The 17086-nt window shown below is 43.2% G+C and overlaps 1 protein-coding gene across 1 annotated transcript in view; it reads right to left on the minus strand.

Moving 5' to 3' along the window:
- Positions 1 to 17086, minus strand: part of SARS1 (seryl-tRNA synthetase 1) — a 423834-nt gene that overhangs the window by 197362 nt on the left and 209386 nt on the right. The window contains exons 7-8 of the mRNA XM_044076473.1: positions 13009 to 13230; positions 10541 to 10670 (exon numbers count right to left, since the gene is read on the minus strand). Of these exons, the coding sequence (XP_043932408.1) occupies positions 10541 to 10670; positions 13009 to 13230 (352 nt within the window). The remainder of the gene's footprint in view (positions 1 to 10540; positions 10671 to 13008; positions 13231 to 17086) is intronic.

Below are 17086 nucleotides of genomic sequence, written 5' to 3' on the forward strand. Positions count from 1 at the left end.
AATTAAACCAAAATAATTAAATCTGTTTGCTGCTGTTTGATTAAATGAAAACCTGTTATATAAATTCAACAAATTAAAAATAGCAGCTTTAAACTAAGCTGCAACTAATTCATTAAAAACGTTAATAAATTGTACATAAATACTCCCAGCATGGTACGCAAAATTATGTTCTGTAACTCAAGTTACAAGTGTTACAAATATTTAACTGCCCAAAACCTATTTGAACAGTAAACCTACCAACATGAGTGATTCTTAGAAATGCATATATATGTCATATTACAATTGTACAGATCAGCCTACACGAGTGTAAAATACAAAATGCATCTATGCATATTCATGTGCATTACTCTATTCTTATTTTAGTTATTATTATTATTAAATACTGAATACTCTGGGAGCAGTGGATAAGCCAAAGGGAAGTGCAGAGAACTGATAATGCATAGATCCTTCCCTGAAGCAAAGACATTTCCTGCACGATTCCCTTACAGGGATGTGCAGATAGGCTTCTTTTAAATACAGGGTAGCTAATCAGGCATCTTTGGCCAGCATAGGAAGAAACTGCTACAAGGTGAGCATTTTGAATTTTGGTACCACCAGGAAGGTGTTTAGAATGGAGAGATCTAGGACTGGGCGCCAAGTGCCCTCTTTTCTGGGTACCAAGAAAAGTCTGGAATAGAACCCTTGGCCCATCTGTTCCGCAGGAACATGCTGAATTGCCCTTATAGAGAACAGGGCTGGAACTTGTTTTTGTGCATCTGCCCACTGGTTTGGAGGAAGGTCTGGGAACCTTAGTGAGGTTGGGAGTGAGTGGAAGTAAAATTTGTACCCTTGGGATACAATGCTGAGGACCCATCGATCTTTGGTAATGGAAGTCCAGTTTTTTGCATGATGGGCAAGTTTTCCTCCTAGGGGTACAAGCAGCTGGGCAGAGGTGGGGAGTGGAGTTGAGAAGTCATTGGGAATTATTCCTGTAAGGGGTGGCTTAGCACTCCCTGTTTTTGAACTGGAGGCACTCCATTGCTTAGATCTCTGCATACCATGAGACTATAGTCTGGGGGGGGGGGTCGGTTTCCCCTGGGTCTAGTTTGAGATGGCCTAGAGGGGGCTGGAAAGGACCAATGTTTCGAGGAGCAATGCCTACTGGATCTAGGAGGCTGTACTTGCAAGAAATCGTTGACTGTCTGCATTGAGTTAGCTTTTTCTTCCATCGTTTTAAGAACCTCTGCTTTGGTGCCAAAACAGACCGTCTCTATTCAAAGGAGCGTCTAGTAATTTTCATTTGACATGGTCTGGCAAGGGCTGCTCCTTAAGCCAAGCATGCCCTCTCAGTACAGAACCAGTGACTGCTGCCCTGCAAGATGCTTCTAGGGCGGCAAAGCCACACTGCAATGTATGCTTGCTGACTTGGCTTGCAGAATGCATAAGCTCTTGTAATTCTTTATTTTCTGCACAGTCCGTAAAGGTAGCTATTTTTTGCTTAATAAGTTCCATAATATGTTGTTGGTACTTCAGCATGTGAAACTGGCAATTCAAAGCCCCAATGGCGAGAGCTGCAGAGGTGTGTACTTTCTTACCCATCTGTCTACAGCTCTGGAATCCCTGTCTGAAGGAGTGGGATTCTTAGCTGTAGTTGCTTTGATATCTTTGGGCCCCTGGGAGATGACCTCTGGGTCAGCAGTAGGATTTTTGAAAATGAATTTGTGAGAGTCAGGTACCTGTAGTACCTGTCTGATTTCCTAGGAGCAGGGGGTAAGGTATCAGGAGTTAAACTGGATTCCATGAAGACATCATCCACAACATCCAGGACTGGGAGTATTGTTAAAGCCCTATGTTGTGGCAAGTCTAGAAATTTTCTTGAGTGTCTTTTTGGACTGCGGATAGTCTTGGCATTCCCAGTGGAAATGCTCTCTTGAAGTATGTAAGGTTTCACCAAAAGAAAAATCCTCTGAAGGAGAAGCAGAGGGAATATATTCCTCTGCATCTGAATCCTCATAAGCAGATAAAGGCATATCTTCATAATCAGATACCACAGAGTCGTCGGACTCTTGCTCTGTTAAAGCTGCTGGGGACAGATTTCTTTCTCTTAGCAGGGGAAGGCAGACTTCCCCTAAACATAATACGGTCTTATGTCATTTTAGGTATTTGATGTTGTGGCAAGGAAGCAGGTGCATGCTTTTGTGTTGTCGGTTTTTAGGTGTAGCACATACTCTTGGCCTTGGAAACTCAGTAGTTTTAGACAGAACTGAAGACGCGAAAGAAATCGGTTTGTGTCGAATATCGGTAGTGCGAAGAACTTCCTCAGAAGCCCGTGCCTGCTCAGTGGCTCCAGACCCATCCAAGGTAGAGACATCCACAGGTTCTGAAGAAGAGTCTCGCGGCATACCAGACTCCGAACGGGTCTCGGTAGAGGCCTGCAAATCCAATGAAGCAGGCATCAGGGGCTGTGAAAGGACCAGAGTACCGGCGAACTGGCGATGAGCTTAACGGAAGCGTTGTCAGCAGCTTTGGACCTGTGCGGTCTGTCTCTGTCTTTATCTTTACGTTTTTTTGGTAGATCGGTAGTCAGATGGCTTACCGAAGCCATTTTGGAATACGGAGATCGAGAACGAAAGTATTCAGTGACAATAAGGGCCCAACGACGAATAGCTTGGGTGTTGAACAAGGCACAAAACCGACAGCGGGGGACATTGTGGTCTGGGCCTAAACAGGTGACGCAGTAAGAATGAAAATCTCGGTGAGGTATTTGCTTTCCACAGGCAAGGCCATTGTTAACTTTTTCTGACATTGGTTAGAGCAAGAAAAAAAAGATCCCCAATGAGTTACTTAGCTTTAGAAGACTTGAGGACAATTCAGTTCGATAACGAAAACTCGGTAGTGGCCGACCGGCACTTGTGCGAACTGCTTCTGCTTCGGGCTCCTCGGCAAGAAAGAGTGATGTAATGGCGTCGGCTGCCTGTTTTTATACCTCTGATGTCCTGACGTCCGACCTGGAGTGACAGCAACCGATGCAAAACCTACTACCCCCTCAGCTGACAAACTCCCAGCAGAATTCCTTCAAATAGGAGCTAAAGCCATTGCTTACCCCATTTCCATTTTGATTAACAGAACCATATGTGAAGGAAAGTACAGTTTTGTACCTACCATAAATGTAGATGTCCGATAGGCATGCATCTACAGTCCTTACAAATGGGTTGTCCTGTCGTCAGGCAGCCCTTCGGTCGGCCGGATTCCAAAGTCTGGGTCTGGCCTCGGCTGATGTCGCACTTCACCCGACGTCATAGCTGCAGTTCTTCGGGTATAAAGGCATCAGCCGACGCCATTTTCCTCAGTGTTTCTTGCCACAGATGCCAGGTGCCCTCTAGGAAGGCTAAATTTGGATAAATGCAAATGGTTCCAAACAGTAGAGAGCAAACAAAAAATAAGCATGTATGTACATATATACAAACAAATACACCACAATAGATTCCCCCAGCTAGCTACAAGATGGGCAAATACCCTAGGAGTACCACAGAGGGGAAGGAGGGTGGGTAATCCTGACTGCAGATGCATGCCTATCGGACATCTACATTTATGGTAGGTACAAAACTGTACTATGTCCTTCAAGGATGCATCTGCAGTCCTTACAAATGGGTAGAATACCATAGCCAAACTGGGGGAGGAGGAGAAATAAGATTATGGTGTAGTTAAGATCCCTTGCAAAACAGCAGTGGCAAAACCTGCTCGGGATCTGGAGTATAAGGGTAAATTATAATGCTTGGCAAATGTATGCACGGAGCTCCAAGTAGCAGCCTCTAAAATGTCTTTGGTAGCCACTCCTCGTAAAAAAGCTGTGGTAGTGGCTGTAGCCCTTGTAGAGTGAGGCCTGATGTTTTCTGGAGTTTTCTTCCCATGGTAGGAGTAACAAAATCTAATGCAATTTCCTATCCACTTAGAGATTGTCTGTTTTGAAATTGCTTTTCCTTCCATTCGTGTTGCATATGCTACCAGTAGTTGGTCAGTTTTTCTATTGCTCTTGGTCCTGTCCAGGTAGTAACGTAATTGTCTATGTACATCCAAGGTATGCAACAGTCTTTCTCCCCTGTTCTGTGGGTTGGGGAAGAATGTAGGCAGGTGGATAGCTTGATTTAAAGATACCCTGGAGACCACCTTTGGCATAAAAGTAGGATTAGTTCTTATGGACACTATCTTGATGGAAGATCAGGAAGGGCTGTACTGCCATTAATGCTTGTAGTTCAGATACCCTTCTTGCTGAAATGATTGCAAGCAGGAAAGCAGTTTTCCATAAGTACTGTAATTCTGCTGTTGCTGCTGGCTCGAAAGGAGGGAGTGTCCACTTTTCTAGCACACAGTTCAAGTCCCATGCTGGCAATGGTGGCTTCCTAGGTGGTTTTACATTTTTAATTCCTCTCAGAAACTGCCTGAGCAGAGGATGTGAGAAGACTGGAGGATCCAAGTTGTATTCTGCTGAAATAGCTGATGCATGAATCTTAATGGAAGAATAGGACAGGCCATTGTGGAAGAGCTCTGCCAAGTATTCCAGGATGTTAGCTATGTTTACCAGTGACACATTCTCTCCTTTTGCAGTACTCCAAATGAGATATATTTTCTATTTTGCTGAATAATTTTTTCTTGCTGAGGGTCTGCGAGCCTCCAAGATAATGTCTTTAACCCTTTGAGATAAATCTGGGTTATTTGGTCTTATGCAATGTTCCAGGCAGCCAGCTGCAGTGTTTTCAGGTTTGGATGCAGGGTTTTGAAGTTGTTCTGTGTTAACAGCAAGGGAACTAGGGGCAGAGGCCATATTTGTTCCCGAGACATACTCCTCGGTAATGGGTACCAATGTTGTCTTGGCCAGTCTGGAGCTATCAGAATGATCCTCGGACGTTCCTCTTTGATCTTCAGAAGCACCTTGTGCATCAAAGGAAGTGGTGGGAATGCGTATGCTGTCAGGTTTTTCCAACTGAAGGATAGGGAGTCCACCTTCCAAGCAAGTGGGTGGTACGTCCTTGTGCAGAATTTATTTAGCTGGTGATTGAGTGGGGATGCAAACAAGTCTATTTGTGGTAATCCCCATTCTCTTGTGATGGCTTTGAAGATGTCCGGATGCAGCATCCATTCGTGGGCATCTGTGGTAGTTCTGCTTAGTATGTCTGCTAGAATGTTTTCCTTCCCCGGTACAAAAATTGCTTGTAACTGAATGTTGTAGCTCAGAGCCACATCCCATAGGTCCAGTGCCAGCCAGCATAGGGGATATGAATGTGTGCCTCCCTGTTTGTTGATGTACCACATAACTGTGGTGTTGTCCGTCCTTATCAACAGTTGACCCTGTCGAAGAAATGGTCTGAATGTCTGAATTGTCAGTTTTACTGCCAGCATTTCCTTTTGATTTATGTGTAGGTGCAGCTGGTCTTGAGTCCATAAGCCTTGTATGCACTTGTCCAGCATGTGTGCCCCCCAACCGAGGTCTGAGGCGTCTGTTGTGATGGTCTGGCTTGGTTGAGTGCTGTGGAAGGGCAGTCCTTTGTTTGATTGACAGGCCTGAGCCCACCATTGGAATTCTTGTTTCAGGCATGGAATTATTGGAATTTGGGTTTCTAGGCTGTGCTTGTGCTGAGACCATAAATTCCTTAGGTACCATTGTAACTTTCTCATATGTAGTCTGGCATGTGGAATCAATATTATGCAGGATGCCATGTAACCCAGGGCTTGCAGGACTTTCCTTGCTGTTACCTGGTTCTGCGTTGTTAATGCCATGAAGTAGAGAGGGAGTTGCTCCTGTTTTTCTACTGTCAGGAATGCCATTTGTTTTGATGTGTCCAGATTTGCACCCAAGAAGGTTATCCTTTGGGATGGTATCAGCCTTGACTTTTTTATATTGACTGTGTATCCCAGGGCTTGTAGAAGATGAATGACCCTTTCCAAATCTTTTGTTAATTTGTTTTTGTTGTCCGCTTGTAACAGGCAGTCGTCCAGGTAAGGGTAAATTTGAATTCCCTGAAGCCTGCAATGAGCAATTACTGATGCCAGGCATTTCGTGAATACTCTGGGCGCAGTAGATAAGCCAAAGGGCAATGCTGAGAATTGATAATGCTCTGATCCTGCAAGAAATCTGAGGTATCTTCTGCAATTTGGTCATATGGGGACGTGCAGGTATGCCTCCTTGAGATCTAGAGTTACCAGCCAAGACTCCTTGCCCAGCATGGGAAGAAGCTGCTGTAGGGTCAGCATTTTGAATTTTGGAACAATGAGGTATGTGTTTAAAGCGGACAGGTCGAGAATAGGTCTCCATTGGTTTTCTTTTCTTGGTACCAGGAAGAGTCTGGAGTAAAATCCTTGCCCTTGTTCCATGGATGGTACCCTTTCTACAGCTCTCATCCTTAGTAAGTGAGTTATTTGTTGTAGAGCTTCTGTCTTCTGATTTGGAGGTAGGTTTGGCATTCCTCTCTTCCTTGGTAGAGTATGGAAGTGAAACCTGTAACCTTGGTCTATTGTCTGTAAAATCCATTTGTCTCCTGTGATGTAATGCCAGTTTACTGAAAATAAGGCTAGCTTCCGCCTAAGGGTGCTTCTAGTTGTTCCCTGGTAGGCGGTGCCAGAGCCAAGTCACTGTGATTGTCCTGTGGAAGTGGTGGTGGCTGGATCTGTGGCTGTACCTCGCTGGTTGTTAGCCTGCCACTGGCGTCCCCTGTAGGCACCCTGGATTGACCCCTGCCTCTTGAGCACCTATTCCTGCCTCTCGAGCTCTGGAGGTGTCTGGAAAGGACCAATTCTTGGAAGGCCAGTTCCTGCTAAACCTTGGAGGCTGGACCTGCAAGAAATCCTTGACTGTCTGGACAGATTTTGCTTTCTCTTCCACCTTCTTCAGCACCTGCTGTGCAGGGAGCCAAACAAATTGAGCTTATCCATGGGAGCATCTAGGAGCTTTGATTTAACATGGTCTGGTAAGGACTGCTCTTTTAACCATGCATGTCTTCTGATCACTGTGCCAGTCATGGCTGATCTAAAGGAAGCCTCCAGTGCATCATAGCCGCATTTTAAGGAATGATTACTGACCAGCTGAATGTTATGTACCATTTCCTGTACATATTTTTGTCTAATGGTTCATCAGAGGACAGTTTTTTAGTTAACTGGTCTAACATAAAATCCTGATACTGAATCATGTGGAATTGACAGTTCAAGGCCCTAGCTGAAAGAGTAGCAGAAGTGTAAACTTTTTTACCCCATCTCTCTAAGGCCCTAGATTCCCTTTCAGAGGGAGGGGTTTTGGCAGAGGTAGCTGCTACAGCCTTGTGTCCCTGGGAGATAGTTTGGGATCTGCAAAGGGGCCTTATACAAATGATAATGTGTGTCCGAACCCTGTAGTACCTATCGGGCTTAGCAGGGGCGGAGGAGAATCAGGAGCAGTACAAGCATCATTAAATGCATCATCCACAACAGTAAGTACTGGAGGAATGGCTAAAGGCCTATGCTGTGGCAAATGCAAAAAGGTCCTAAGCCTTTTCCTAGAGTCTGAAAAATCCTGGCCCTGCCATTGAAATTGTTCCCTCATAGCATGCAAGGTTTCCCCAAAAGAAAATTCCTCAGGCGGAGAGGCAGAAGGAATGGACTCTTCTGCATCAGAGTCCTCATAAGGAGAAAAAGGGCCCTCTGGAGGGTTTGAATTATCTGATTCATCAGAGGAGTCATCTGAAGAAACTGGTTCAGGGGGCTCTACTCTAGTCCTCTTCTCTGGAGGAGGGTGAGAGGCCCTGTCTGGATGTGGTTGGGATCCCCGGATCAAAGAAATGAGATCCTCTGCTAGACTAAGCATTTGTGAACTAGAGCTAGGCCTGTGAGAGGGGGTCTTAGCAGGCACAGTTTTGGTAGTTTTTGCTGCTTTAGCCCTGGCAAAGGCCTTAATCGACATGGATGCAGGGGGCCTAGCAGCTCCACGTGCAGGGGTAGAAATATCCAAAGGGATAGTATCAGATAAATCCTGTGAACCTGCAAGAGCGGGTGGGATTTCAGTAGCAGATTCAGCCAAGCTGGATGAGGCCTCGGTAGGAGGCAAGCTTTCGGCCGAAGGAAGAACCGTAGACTCGGTTTCAGCCGAAACTGAGACACTCGCGGTTGGCTTAACCGCGGTTTCGGCCGAAACCGCGGACCGCGAGTGTCGGTCCTTTTCCTTGCGCTTTTTAGACATTTGCGTAGTCGGAGTATCCGACGGCATAATGTAAGCAAAAGCGGAGCAGAAAAACTCTTCAGCAAATTCCGACCGACGTCTAAGCGTCCGTCGGTTGAAAGAAGCACAGGCTAGACAAGCTGCTACGTCGTGGTCTGGGCCTAAGCAAGATAAGCAGTAAGAGTGGAAATCTTTATGAGGTATTTGTTTCTCACAAGTTAAACAGTTATTCACTTTTTCTGACATCGGCTGAGGCAAGAAAGAGTCCCCAACGGGGTACTTAGCTTTTTAGAAGTCTTCGGTAGTAGTAATCTCTGGTTCTGACCGACCGGCACTTGCGAACAGCTTCTGCTTGAGCCACGCGGCAAGAAAGACTGAGGAAAATGGCGTCGGCTGATGCCTTTATACCCGAAGAACTGCAGCTATGGCTTGAATTTGCTAACCATCTCCAATATCTCCAGCTTGCAATTGTCCATAAGACCCTGCATCAACCCACTAACACTCCAGTACTCTCCACAATCATTGAACCCTACAAAAACCTCAAAAACCTGCGCTCCTCAAACAAACTACTAATAAACATTTCTAGGTCCAACAACGCATCAGGTGACTCTCTGTACTCTAAACTCTGTAGGAAAACTATGGAATTTACTACCCTCTGAACTAACAACACTAACCTCTCTTCCACTCTTCAAAAAGAAACTGATGCTATACCTAAAGACTCACTGGTTCTGCAGCTGCATTCACCCAGATTAATCTTCCTTTTCAAACTTTTTCTTACTCCTACTCTCTTTATTTACTCCTAAATCAGTAAAATATATTTTTTTACAAATAAACTTTAATATATTTAGTATATTAGACCATCTCCTGTATACCACCTATTTGAAGCCTACTTCCTATGTTATCACCACTGACTACACCACGTGTATATATGGTAAAAAAAAAAATGTATATATATACTTCTACTAAACTCTTATGACAATTTTTAGTACATCCCGTCAGGACTTGCATATGCTTGTATAATTTTAGAACTTGATCTGCTATAATTCTATATTTTATGTATTTGTTGATCTGTATTTGCCTTTTATGTTACTGAAAATGGACATGTATCCAGCTAGACTAGCCCGGTCAACAAATGTAAAATAAATAAATAAATACTAAATCTCTGGTATTCGGGCAGACTGAGGGCCACCTGCAGGCAGATAACCCAAGAGTGATGACTGCAACACTGAAAGAAGAAGAGCATCTACCCATTCTAAAGACTTAAACCTTGCCCGTGATATAAATAGGACCTGCTGAAGAGATAGGTATGTATCCCAGAGACTACCATAGCAAAGGAACAGGCTCCCTATCCATGTTAAGCAGAGTTCCTCCCTAACCCAATTCAGGTGCAACTTGGGAAACCGGAAATTCATCCCTGGTTTAGCATCTATGTCTCTAATGGACAGATATAACCTGTAAATGGTTCTTCTCCCAGGCCCATGCTTACACTTATCAAGGGCATCAGAACTTGTCAGAGATTTGTGATGTATGTCTAGGCTTACAAAGGCCCTTGTGGTCGTTAGGTTCAGGTTCAGATTCCTAGTCCAAAGAAGGAATCTGAGAATAATCCAAGAGTTCAAACAATGGTTCAAAGGAAGAATCCACTTCAGATGATGTGTCCCTTGTTTTATGGGGGTAGATTAAGTGGAAGCAGAAAAACTGAGGGGGTTTTAAAAGCCACCAGGACTCTGAAAAAGTTGTGAAAAATCTTGCATTCCTGCTGTGGGTCTCCAAAAACAGGAGTAAGTAGAGAAAGAAAGGGTTTAGATTTTTGCTTATTCTTTTTAGGAACTTCTAAAGAAACTACATGACAGACAAAGAACCAGAGACATCATCACAACTAAAATATGAGGAACACAGCTTGGTTCTGCTGAAAATACTAGGCTAGTAAGGCCTTGGGGAACCAGACATCTGACTGTTTGGACAGGATACGCCTGTAGGCTGTTCCATGTCAGCCTCCTCAGGGTCAATAAGGGGATCAGTCTACAAATCAATGGGTGCCAAAGAAATGAGCATATCTACACGGCTGTGATTTTCTAGTTTCCTCCTAACTTAAGATCCTGCCCTTCACGATCTGCCACAGGTATAGCTGCTGGTCTTCTCTGCAAGAGTCATTTTTCCTGAAAATGCAAGGTCATCTGTACATAAAAATACCAAAAAGTCTCCCCAGCTAACAGACTGAAGCACACAGCCATGACTCATTCGGATTCTTAGATCCCCACATGTTCTTAAGTGCAGCACAATGGTATCCATGTGTAGGGCAGGCAACCATCTCATGACATTTTAAATGGCTACGTTAAACTGTTTATACAGATAAATAGGTCAGGATTTGGTAAATACCTGAGACAATATTCACAATACGATATGGTATACCCAGAGACTTGTAAAAGCCTTCTGCTGTTTCAATCATTTCATCGAACATTTCCCAGGATTTGTTATTGTGAGGAGAAGCAAAGACAAACTGTTCAATCTACACAGGGAACAAAGAAGGAAAGATGTGTGTACTGTATACTTAAAACTCTAGTTTCTTTAATGACTCACATGCTAATGTTTAAATATTGCAGTGAACACAAAAAATATACTCAACACCTCAAACTCAAATTTTCTGTGTATAATTCTAAAACACTCAGCAATTACACACAGTGATTCTCCCAATTCCACTGTGACAAAAGATGACCCCGCAACACTGACTGAACTAAAAACACAGAAGTCATAAAATTTTTTAATACAAGCTTAACTTATAAATAAGAACAGTGTTACAACTCAGAAAAAAAGAGCAAGTTTCTTCTTCCTGATCTAGTGCATGTGGAAGCAAATCCTACAGTTGTCTAACCTTTGACCTTACAACCATTTCTGTACTTCACAGATACGGGCTACTGTACTGAAAGAAATGTACCAGGCTGTGGTAAATTTGCTTCTACAAACCCCTATGGTACTCCTGTGTATAATGCTGCAGAGTCATAGGATGTGTTGTCATGAACCAGACAGGCTACTTTTGGGTTTGTACCAGAAGTACAGAGACAGTGGATGAAGATGGGGTGGACACCAGAGCATTAGTTATCTGTCTGTACTTAGTGTTGGGTTACTCTTAAAAGGCTGTGGCACTACTGGCATGACTGTGGACAATGGAACACTGCTGTACTATACAAGTGATGTGTGTAATTGTGAGGAATTCTGCAGTGTGGTTTTCAACAAAGATTTGCTTGCAAAGTACAGTTACCTACAGAGACGCTGTATCCACATTTCCTCTTGCAAATCACCATACAATGTTTCTGTCATTATGTTGATGACAGCAATGCCCTGCATAGTAGCTGTTACACTGGACTGGGATAGTGTTGCAGTCCTTGTAATCACAATGTGGTTTCTTTTACTCTGCGGTTACTCAGCAATTGTGTGCCGAGCACCTTTATTACAAGGGCACTTGATAAAAATTATCTTTATTTTGCGTGATTAGTTTGCAAGTGCACTCCCACAAAGCTGGCCTTCAGCTAAACGCTCTGTTCCACAACCTGAATGTCTGTGAATCATGAAAGTTGGTGTGGACCTTCATCTGCGTACCTGTACTTTTTCAGATATGCAGTGGGCCATGCAGAAATTTGTGTGACCTGCACAGGGCTTTGGTATGCAATTATGAGTGCATGCCAGCCATATACAACTGAGAACACACATATGAATCCCACGCATCAACATGTACCACTTTATCCAAGTATAATTATCTACATTGCTTTCCACATCAAACACTGTGAAATGTGCAAGGACAGAAGTGTTTTGCTTTTCTTAGGGTGGAAAAGTGTTACGTTTTGGAGAATACTTACTATACGTAGATACTTGAATGAAATAAAAGAGGCAGTGATTGCTAAAGGTAGGAGGTAGTAAGGTGGAATTAATATTCTTTTGTGTAATGTTTGTTATGAGAAGATCCAGGGAGGGGTGCTTATCTGGTCTAAAGTTGGGGCTGGAGGGCTCCGAATAAGGTCGTGGTCATTGAGGTAGCTCATTACTTGAGGTTGATGGGCACAAGACGATTAGGCTGAAGTTAGAGGATGACCATTTCTTTGTCATTACGGACATTTGGAAAGGTTTCATCAATTTACTTGGTTCCATGGCACAGAGGGACAGAGCCTTTTCAGAGACCAAAGTGACTGAGGAGGCAGTGAAGGTAGCAGGTGGTCAGGGAGGACATGGAGAAGTACGATTTTCCAGGTGGAGACCAGGGAAACCACTTACCATGCTTGTGGCGATGGCATAGGGCTGCTTGCTGGCAATGTCCCCCTGCAAAAGTGAAGGACGACTTGTGTAGACAGACAGCTCATTGTACATCCCCACCCCTGCGGAAGTGAAGGATGACTCGGGCATCAAAACAGTGACAAAACAGAGCACAGCCTTATGGATCGCAAAAGAATGCAGCTAAGAAGTTGAAACTAAAGGCAGAATGTACTAAGCTTGCATCCAAGATGTCATTACAAATACCTAAACATTAATTCATAAGCGAGTCAGCATAAAAAGGTACGACATAAATGAAATTTACCCCAGATATTATCAAAAAAGCTTGACCTTTGTTTGCATAGACTTTACGGTAGAGATCCTGCCCAGATTTAATCATCAACACTTGCATGACAGCACCGGTAACAGAAGATCACCAGAACTACGACACTTCATTTAAATAAATTAGGATGAAGAGTTTGAAACTCTACAGGCATAATACTCGCCTGATCCCTGCTACACAAACTGCGTATTTATTTCCACAGCACTGGACATTCATTTAAGTCAGTTTTGTTACACAGCAACTGCCCCTTCCTGGAAGTTACCTTTTCAAACTGGTGCACACGGAAGATACCTCGTGTATCTCGGCCATGAGACCCCACTTCCTGCCTGAAGCAAGATGACAAACCAGCATACTTGATTGGAAGGTCCTCAGCCTTCATCCACTCGTCTCGGTGAAAAGCTGCAATGGGCTGCTCCGATGTAGCAATCAGGTACTTCTCATCAACAGAACTGTCTTCGGACTTTTCACTACCCTTCCCAATCACCTAGCAGAAAAAATAAAGGCATGCAGGTAAGACTCGTAGGCTGGCTGTGAGGAAGTGCTGCAATACAATTTAAATCAATAAAACACAGCATTATGCAACAATGCAAGTGGGTGTTGCCATTAACAAATACCCAATCGGCTCCACATTTCTTACAGTTCTGCTTTTCAATGGCACTGGAAGTTCTCAGTCTTCAACACAAGTCCATGCAGAAATCGGATACCCTTGGAGGCAGAATCAACACCTGCAACTGCTTTATTCTAGAACGTGTTGCCCTTGTGAGGAGAGTACTTGATCATTTCAACCAATTACTGCCATTAATACCCAAAGTATTTGGTAGTACTTAAGCCATAATGTATAAAGAGATTATACGTGCAGTATGTACACCCAGGAGAATGGAGATACACAGACTTACAGGCCAGGACTTTTACAACCTCTTGGTGCATCTAACATGTGGCATGCCACTAACTAGCTTACAACAATAATTCAGTAGTTTATTATATACTTTACATACAGTAATAAGTAAATAGAGTAGTTTAGGTAAAATTATCAAATATCTGATACCGTACTTGTCATTAAATAAACTCCCTATCAACAAGTTTCTATAAATAACCTTTGTGAAAAACCTCACCAGTCTAAAAACTCATGGCATACAGGGAAAAAAGCTAGCAGTGTCCCTGCTGAAGTACCACATTCTCCAAAAGAAAACATTGTTGAAAAGATCCTTTGCAATATCACATGACAGAAAGATGGTTAAACATGAAAGGAGGACTCTCGGAGCTACTTCTCGTCTGAAAACATGCCTTTATATTTGTAAATAAAAAGGCACCAGTTTCACAGCTACTCTGGAATCTTTTCAGAAGTACTCCAGAGAAACTGTGCTTGAATGTAGTCAGCTTGAGAAATAATTACGGATTTCTGAAATTTGATATCAGAAATAACTCTAGAGAAGTTCTTTGCATTTTTCATATGCACTTAAGTAACTTTGCTAACTCTGTGTAACAAACAGTTTTGCCTACTTTTCTCCACTTAAATCACTGTTTGCACTGGTTTCATTTAGCTTTTTTTAGGCCTGGTGTGGGAGCCATTTTGAAGCAGTAGCGATTCTTGTGGTGGGAGTATACATTAATTGCTGCCATGTCTGGGTAGTGGAGCACTAACACGTTGAATTTACAGTAGTTTTTCTACCGCCTACTTTTTGCTGAGAACAGCTGCGCTCAGCGGTGCTGAGAGCACCACACCACCGCAGTTGTAGCTGGACAGTGGTTTGCCTTAAGCCATTACGCCCTTATCTTGCAGGCGATCTGCACAAGTGTAATCTAGGCTTTGCTTACTTGTGATCTGCTCTGACCTGCTACCAGCTTTGCAAGTCTGATTGTTGCTACTCTCTATGTATTTAGTGGGATTGTGTAAACTCTCCTCCTCACTTTCCCCTTCTAAGTCCATATATATAACAGCATCGGACAGCATGGATGGACAGCAATCTATCTCCCTTCTACCACTCGGCATCCTAAGGCAGTGTAATAAAGTACAGTTGTGGACACTTCCCATAAAAGTAGATGTTGGAGTGTATTCACTGTTGCAGTTTGGTACAGCTGACTCCCTTTATACCCAGACTGTCAAAGTTGCTCAGGGTATCCGCTGACCTTGGGAGGAGGAATAAACTGTCTAGTAGTTAGGCCGGCCAAGGGCTTTTATGGCAGAAAATCCCATCCGTTATGACTGCAACACTGAAACACAAAGAACATCTCCCTGAAAAATCACTAGAAATTAACTCTTGCTTAACGCAACAGCTGTGTGTCTGCACCTCTTACAGATAGAATCCTAAATGCAGGCATCAACGAAATCCTCTTAAAACACACCTACCACTTACACCCCTTTATAAACGCATCACAAACCTATCATGCAAATGTTTAACAAGAACAAGTCAGCTTCTGGAAACATCCTAGCAACTGATGACTCTATTATTATTATTAGACACGCTAATTCCATACGCACTAGAATCAACAAGGACAGGGTTACAGTGATCTGCCTGATATATCAAACTATGGTCCCTCTCCAGCAGGAAGTATGAATAAGGCATGATTGTGCACCATGTGGGAGTAAATGACCTGGCATGAAAACTCACAACGGGCATGCAGAAGGACTTGATGGAACTTGCTCTAGTCTCTTCAGTTAGGGGTAAGACTTTTTTTAGTGGTATCCTCTCTTTACCAACGATGCCACGATTCAAGGAAAAGATAACTGGATTGAGCTACTGGTTAAGCAGATGGTGTCATTCCCGTACCTCTCTCCCTGGGATGAGATGATTGACAATGCAATCTGCTTGGACATGGAGAGTCTAAACCTCTGGTTCAAAGGTTTACACACATTCTGGCCAAAGTCTTTGCTGCCCCATTGTGCTTTTTTTTAGGTAGAGTTCATCTAAATGAACATACCAACCTAACCAACAAATCAAATCATAAATTGAACATTAAAGGTGGACATTCTTAATGCCAGGAGTCTTAATACTAAACTGCTTTATCTGGGAGCACTTTTGCATCTTAAATGTAAATGACAAGATCCCCTCCATGCCAGGGTTCAATGCCCATCACCTCTAAGTCCTCTGGTAACCGTGGAGTAGTGGTGTTTGTCAAGGATATTACATATTCTAAGGTGATAACCAGAAACCCACAAAGAGCTCCAGCTCACACTAGGAAAGTCAGATTCAACTCCTAGACTGTTTCCGATCCCCTCCCACACCCTCCAGAGTATTACAAACATTTTCAAGCATCCCTTGAAAGTATCCCCGTAGATAATGGATCCTTAAGTGACTTCAAATCTTCCACCACAGACTGAAGTACCTACACATCTAAAGAAGGGTACACAAAAAGTTTTTTAGATTAGAGAATCCTTGGATCATACTGTCTGTAATCCCACCAGGGGCAGTAATATTCTCACAAAATCAGCAATTACCTCAGATTGTTCCACCACTAGTTAAGTCAGACAACCAACTGGTTATCTTTAACTTCAGAGCATCCACCCTCCCCTAACCCCTGTAGACACCACCACCATTTAGAGACTTCAGAAAGAGTAACCTTCTAAAAATCATATGATGACCTATGTAAACCACACAATGCACCCAGAACAGGAAGCCATACGACAAGGATCTATATACTCATTTAGCTAAATGTACTGACATGGCAGTCCTAACAGAACCAAATGCAGTAGTAAATTTAACATACAGCCCTGGTGGTCACTACATAAATTATATGACAAAAGGAAGAAATGGCTTAAATTACATTCTTAGGCCCAAATCCCCTTAACAAGGAGGAGAACATAAAAACTCATCAAGAAATTGAAGGCACCTATTAGGGCCATCATAGCGTCCCATGAAGTTAGCTTCTGAAGCAAAGGACAATTACAAGTCCTTCTTTAGCTACATCAGAAAACTACGGAAGAATTCATATTAGTGTTCTGAACTTTAATGTCGCCTCCTACTCCAATCCAAAAACATTACCAACGTAACACCAAGGAAGTTTGCTGTCAATTTCTCACTTGAAACATTTAAAACCCACTGCAAACATCCCTTAGTCATTTCCCACCAACACAACATCTCAAAGGATCATCTCATTAACGGAACTCTTCAAGACCAAAAATACCTCTACTATAGGGCCCAGCAATATATGGTGTTGTCTAGTACAGTCTTTCTCAAAATGCGGTCCAAGGCACACTGATGGGTCATGGGGATTTCCTGGTGGGTCTCGAGTGTTAATAAGAAATAATATCTGTCCTCTTCACTGTCCGTTTTTTTTTTTTTACGAAATAAAGGGCTTTGTCTGGATGTGTTGGCTCCCATGAGTCCCTACTTTCTTGAAGT

Source organism: Protopterus annectens, chromosome 7.part0, assembly GCF_019279795.1.
Source record: "Protopterus annectens isolate FY-2018-M chromosome 7.part0, PAN1.0, whole genome shotgun sequence".
Lineage (NCBI taxonomy): Eukaryota > Metazoa > Chordata > Ceratodontiformes > Protopteridae > Protopterus > Protopterus annectens.